This window comes from Sinocyclocheilus grahami, unplaced genomic scaffold (assembly GCF_001515645.1).
Source record: "Sinocyclocheilus grahami isolate Dianchi unplaced genomic scaffold, SAMN03320097.WGS_v1.1 scaffold1213.1, whole genome shotgun sequence".
In the NCBI taxonomy this organism is placed as follows: domain Eukaryota; kingdom Metazoa; phylum Chordata; class Actinopteri; order Cypriniformes; family Cyprinidae; genus Sinocyclocheilus; species Sinocyclocheilus grahami.
Window position 1 is genome coordinate 74,039 of NW_015506392.1, and position 6,713 is coordinate 80,751.

The 6,713-nt window shown below is 32.5% G+C and overlaps 1 protein-coding gene across 1 annotated transcript in view; it reads right to left on the reverse strand.

Annotated features, from left to right (window-relative positions):
- The window catches only part of LOC107568095 (rasGAP-activating-like protein 1), a 40,878-nt gene that overhangs the window by 31,812 nt on the left and 2,353 nt on the right, over positions 1 to 6,713 (reverse strand). The window contains exons 3-5 of the mRNA XM_016253934.1: positions 5,068 to 5,181; positions 3,105 to 3,166; positions 688 to 817 (exon numbers count right to left, since the gene is read on the reverse strand). Coding sequence (XP_016109420.1) covers positions 688 to 817; positions 3,105 to 3,166; positions 5,068 to 5,181 — 306 coding nt within the window. The remainder of the gene's footprint in view (positions 1 to 687; positions 818 to 3,104; positions 3,167 to 5,067; positions 5,182 to 6,713) is intronic.

A 6,713-nucleotide genomic window follows, 5' to 3' on the forward strand; every position in this document is an offset into this window, starting at 1 on the left:
TCATTTTTACCCCACGGGGTGAGATCTTGCGTGGAGCCCCAGATCGAGGGAGATTATCAGTGGTGTTGTATGTCTTCCATTTTCTAATAATTGCTCCCACAGTTGATTTCTTCACACCAAGCTGCTTACGTATTGCAGATTCAGTCTTCCCAGCCTGGTGGAGGTCTACAATTTTGGTCTTGGCCATGGTGGAGTTTGGAGTGTGACTGTTTGAGGTTGTGGACAGGTGTCTTTTATACTGATAACGAGTTCAAACAGATGCCATTAATACAGGTAACGAGTGGAGGACAGAGGAGCCTCTTAAAGAAGAAGTTACAGGTCTGTGAGAGCCAGAAATCTTGCTTGTTTGTAGGTGACCAAATACTTATTTTACCGAGGAATTTACCAATGAATACTTTAAAAATCCTACAATGTGATTTTCTGGATTTTTTTTTCTCATTTTGTCTCTCATAGTTGAGGTATGCCTATGATGAAAATTACAGGCCTCTCTCATCTTTTTAAGTGGGAGAACTTGCACAATTGGTGGCTGACTAAATACTTTTTTGCCCCACTGTATATATATATATATGCATTTCACAGATGCTTCAAAGTGACTTACAACAGAGGAGTAAAAACTGTTTGTCACAGAGCAAATAATATTTGCAATATACAATGGCAGGTTTATTAGAAAGCTAGATTGGTCCTCACCGGGCCTCGATGACGTGACAGTGCAGGCTGGTTCTCTGAGCGTCTCTATGCAGCTCCAGAGCCAAATGAATCTCACCCTGAACCTCTTCATCCGGATCCACACGTGTCAGATTCAGCCAGTTATCCAAACCTGCAGGAAAGACACATATAATAAAAGGGCTGAAATTTCACATATTTGAACAGATTTGAACTACAAAAGAGGCATTGGATATGTTCAGCGGTGCATGCATACTATTCATGCTATTTTCTTTTTTGCAGTATACAGTATTTATACTCTAAAACGGAAACATATTTATAGTTTGCATTTGCAACCCTAATGCACTGCAGATCCTGCAATGCAATGCAAACATTTCATATCAACTGCCAGTGTTATTCAGTATCATTTAGATAATATAATTTTTATTTTTTTTAATAGTTTTGTAAAAAAAAAAAAAAGAAGGTTATTTTAGAATTTTACGATTTTATTTTTCAGCGGTGCATGCATACTATTCATGCTATTTTCTTTTTTGCAGTATACAGTATTTATACTCTAAAACGGAAACATATTTATAGTTTGCATTTGCAACCCTAATGCACTGCAGATCCTGCAATGCAATGCAAACATTTCATATCAACTGCCAGTGTTATTCAGTATCATTTAGATAATATAATTTTTATTTTTTTTAATAGTTTTGTAAAAAAAAAAAAAAGTAGGTTATTTTAGAATTTTACGATTTTATTTTAATAAAAAAAATGCTTATATAGTTTTTATATTTTTTATTAGTGATTTTTATTGCAGCTTTATTTATTTTAGCACATCCAGTCAAACTAAATTAAAATTAGACATATATTTTATTTCAGTTAAAGCTAATTTTATTTCAAGTAAAGATTTTTTTAATGGTTTTATTTTTTTGTTAACTATAATAATCCTGGTGTAAATTTTAACATCTCCTTGACTCATTTATTTTATTGTATTAAAAATACAAAACATTTAATCTCATTTTAATATTCATTATTTCTGAGATGATAACTGGATGCCACATGCTGAATCAAACATGCAATGTTTTAGGTTTAATATAGCATAATACTGTTTAAACGTTTATTCAGAATACAGTAAGAGATTTATTGCATGCCAAATGCAGCGGCTCTAAAAAGGTTTTACATTGTATCACATTTCAGAGATTTTGGAAGCACGATCAAAAAATTTGTCAAAAAGGTGATGTAAATGATTTGACTTGCAGTTCATTTGTCAGACTGAAAATGGAAGGTTAAGTCGTGCATAATGCATTGTGGGATACAGTATCTCATGCATACAGTATCCTTGTGCTCTGGCTGTATATTATGCCCAAAATGAGTATTTGGTGTTTGCAAACATGCATACATAAAATTCTCATAATCATGCAGAGTAATCTGAACACGGCCAGCCATCATGATTTTAAAGCAGAGCAGGTAGAGCAGGAGGACGCAGTGCAGTTACAGTAAATCATCTCTCATCGGAGAGTTTCTCAGAGCCAAACGCTTCCCATGATCCCGTGGGTGAGGGGTGAGTCAGTCCTGACAGGCTGCAGTGATTCATGCAGGGCAAGTGCATGCTGGGAGAACATGAAACCCACTGCGGGGTGGCGTGGTCGCTAACACATCACGCGTGTGCCTGTAATAACTAATAACTCCTGCCTTTCAGCTGAGGGGATTACTTGGGATGAAAATACTCATTGCTCGTCTCCCCGGCTGATTTTAATCACTGTGCTCACTTTCATAGTAACTGTTTTATGGTTTAATACAAAGATTGTGCCAAGTCATTTCAGTTTCTGTACTTTTAACTAAACATATTCCATGTTTTTGGCTTATAATCATACAGTGAGATGACTGCTCCTGTTGCCATGGTGATCAGGGTTATTATAGTTAACTAAAACTGTAACAAAAAATATTGTTACTTGAAGTAAACATTAATTGAAATAAAATAAATTTATGTATATATATATATATATTTATATGTTAAATGTTTTTAAAATATTGTTATATTTTTATTATTTTATGCTATAGTATAGTATATGTTATATTATATTATGTAATATTATTTTATATTTTATTATTTATATTATTATTCTTTTTTAAATGATCTACTTGTGTCTAAGTATTACTTTGTTCTGATTTTTCTTTATTGCCAGGCGTTATTGTACGCAGCCTAATGAGTTTTGGTTTTGTTAATTAGGGAAATGATCCTGCACAATATTAATTTGTGCTGAATGGGACTGTTTTCTGCACACTTGTTATTCTTTGTAGAAAATTGCAATATAAAAAATTAGTAATAAAAAACGTGCAAGAAAACAAACACAAAACAGCACCGTAAAGGTCAGCTCTGCGGTCAGAAATAACCAAAGTGATGTTCAGACTTGAATTTCTGCATTCATCTTCATCTTTAATAATCACACGCTTACCTTTGTGTTGAGCAGCGATCACATCTTTACTCAGGGAGATTTTACCAATCACATCATCATGACTGCAGCATGAGAAATGATACGAGATGCTTGTTAATGTTCAGAAGATTTTCATATTAAACCACCAGCATGATCATCATCAACTCTACAATTACAGACATTATGAAACACAGATAAACAGATATCGAATCAAAGACGTGGTCATCACACCATCTGCGTGTTTGTGTGAGCAAATGTTCTGCTGCGTGAATGTGAATGTCTTCATTTACAAACACCGCATGAGTTCATCACATGACGCGAGTCTGCACAACACAAACACCAGCAGAAGACTAGCGGCTAACGGGAACCAGCACTAACAAAACATTCTTATAACCATATTCAGATTTGATATACGTACTCAGAAAACCATTTTACTCAAAATGTCCTTATGATGCTGTTTGTACTCGATGAACGTTCTAAACAACAGTTTTGTAACCTTTAAATAACCTTCTAGTCATGTTCATAGAATATTAAAAGTAAACATTCAAAAAATGTTACATTTTGGGTTAAAATAAAATTTATAGCCACAACACAAACACCAGCAGAAGACTAGCGGCTAACGGGAACCAGCACTAACAAAACATTCTTATAACCATATTCAGATTTGATATACGTACTCAGAAACCATTTTACTCAAAATGCTGTGATGCTGTTTGTACTCGATGAACGTTCTAAACAACAGTTTTGTAACCTTTAAATAACCTTCTAGTCATGTTCATAGAATATTAAAAGTAAACATTCAAAAAATGTTACATTTTGGGTTAAAATAAAATTTATAGAACGTTTAAGAAACATTTTAGCAATCTTTAAATAACGCTATAATCACAACAAGAAACCTAGAAATTTTAACCTTATTAGAATATTACAAATAAATGCTCAAGTAACGTCATATTGTGGGTGAAAATGAAATTAATTAGTGGAACGTTTAAGAAACATTTTTGCAACCTTTAAATAATGTTACATAAAAACTGGACATTTTACCATGCTTAGAATACTAAAAATAAATGTTACATTTTGGGTGCAAATAAAGTTAGTACAATGTTGTAAGAAAGTTTGGCAAAACTTTATTTTAAAGTGTCCTTGTTACACATGTTACATGTACTTACTATTATAATAACAATTAATTATGCATAATTACATGCAAGTAACCCAAATCCTTACCCTATAGTAAGTACATGTAGTTTTTTAATAAATGTATAATTACACTGTAACAAGGACACCTTAAACTAAAGTGTAGCCGAAAGTTGTAAAGTGTTTATAATCTTTAACTATCGTTCTAATCACACCAAGAAAATATATTCTGATGCTCTTAGAATATTAAAAATAAGCATTCAAATAATGTAATATTTTGGGTGAAAATAAAGTTAGTAGAACGTTTAAGAAATGTTTTAACTTTTAAATATCGTTATAATCACAACAAGAAAACTGGACATTTCAACGTTTTAAAATATTGAAAATAAATGTTCAAATAACGTTATATTTTGGGTGAAAACTGGAAAGTTTAGCGTTCTTAGAATATTAAAAATAAACACTGAAATAATGTTATATTTCGAGGTAAAAATTAAATGAGTAACACGTTTAAGAAACGTTTTTGTAACCTTTAAATAATGTTATAATTGCGACAAGAAAACTGGACATTTTAGCGTTCTTAAGACTATTAAAAATAAATGCTCAAATAACGTAATTTTTTGGGTGAAAATAAAGTTAGTAGATATGTTTTTGTAACCTTTAAATAACGTTCTAATCGTGACTAGAAAACAATAAAGATAGTAGAACGTTGTAATGAAACATTTATTTGAAAACAACGTTCCCACAACGTTTTTAGAAGCTAAATGTGTTCCACTGCTGTTGGTTTACTCATGCATTCATCTCGTCTGGACTGAGATGCTTCTCAAACGCGTTTATCACGAATCACGCTTGTTACCCAATCGTGTCTTCATCCATGACGTAAAAGGTGAGCGTATGGAAGCCCATCGGCAGATGAAGGGTGTATTCCTCGCCCCAGAACGGATTTAGGTTTCTCCAGACGGTGGCGGTTCTGGACGGGACACAGAAAAGATGTTTTACTGAACACTTTCCTGTGCTTCATGCGGCACGGAGCCAATTTGCGTACATTTAATACCTGCATTCGAGCCTGAATTAGAATCTGCCTAGATACAGAGAACAATTTAAAGGGCCATAAGTGACGAGGATGGAAAACAATCAATCAATTCACCCAATTTCTCAAAGGGAGGCCTGATCATTTCCATTTCAAAAGACACAACGCTTTTTAAATATGCACCACACCAGGTGTGCTGTTCATCTATCAACTATCACAATACAGCATCTGAAAGCAACACGACACGCAATGCACTGACTCTTTCACACACACATCATTTCTGGGGAGGGGGTTGTGATTAGTTAGTTGTTCTCCATGGTAACCAGCTGATGTTGTAAAGTGCATCATCACCGCATCAGTCAAACAATCAATAACCAATACAACACCACTTACTGATCAAGCCAATTAATCATCATGCATGCAATCAATAAATCAATGATTAATTAGGATGATTAATTGATCTTTCAAAACAAGAACAAATGCAATAAATGACCTGCTTGTGTGTGCTTTCGTGGACATATAGCCATATAAATGACGACAAACCTTACGTCTACATCTATTTTTTTTTATTTCGGACTAACTGTAAAATAGAACTTTTTGCATCTTTAGAATTACAGAAACATGATTACAAATCAGTTTTACAATCGAGGCCATCACCAAATGTGTTGCCTGATTTAGTTCACTTCTAGAGGCAATTGTCTGCCCAAAATATAACTAAACTGATTAGCAACACAAAGTATCTTGAAGCCACATTAGTGAGCTTTTATATTTCATTTGTTAGCACTATCAGCTCACACAAACCTGCTGACATCAGTAGATATAATATAACCCCTGATTTAGCCATTTTATGCGCCTTTCAATCAGTGAGGAACACTTGTTGCTTTTTCAGATTTATAAAAAAAAACATTTTTACTTTATTTGAAAGGTTTGTTCGATTTGAATTATTTCCCAATTACAACATTTTTTTTTTTTTACTTTATTTTAAAAAACAATTTTACTTAATTTGAAAGTTTTGTTTGATTTAAGCTATTTCACAATTACAAAAAAAAATATTTACTTTATTTAAATAAAGGAACGTTTTGTCAGATTGTACCTATTTCACAATTACAAAAAGTATTTACTTTATTTAAAAAAAAAAAAAAAATTAAGGATAGTTTTGTCAGATTTGATCTATTTCACAATTACAAATTTTATATATATTATGTACTTCATAAAAAAACTTTTTTTCTCTTTTTAAAGGAAAGTTTTGTTTGATTTTATCTATTTCAGAATTATACAAAAATACTATTTACTTTATTTAAATTGTTTTTTAAATTTTATGGAACATTTTGTTAGATTTGATCTATTTCAGAATTATTAAAATATTATTTAATTTATTTAAAAACATTCACACACACTCACTCACTCACACACACACACACACACACACACACACACACACACACACACACACACACACACACACACACACA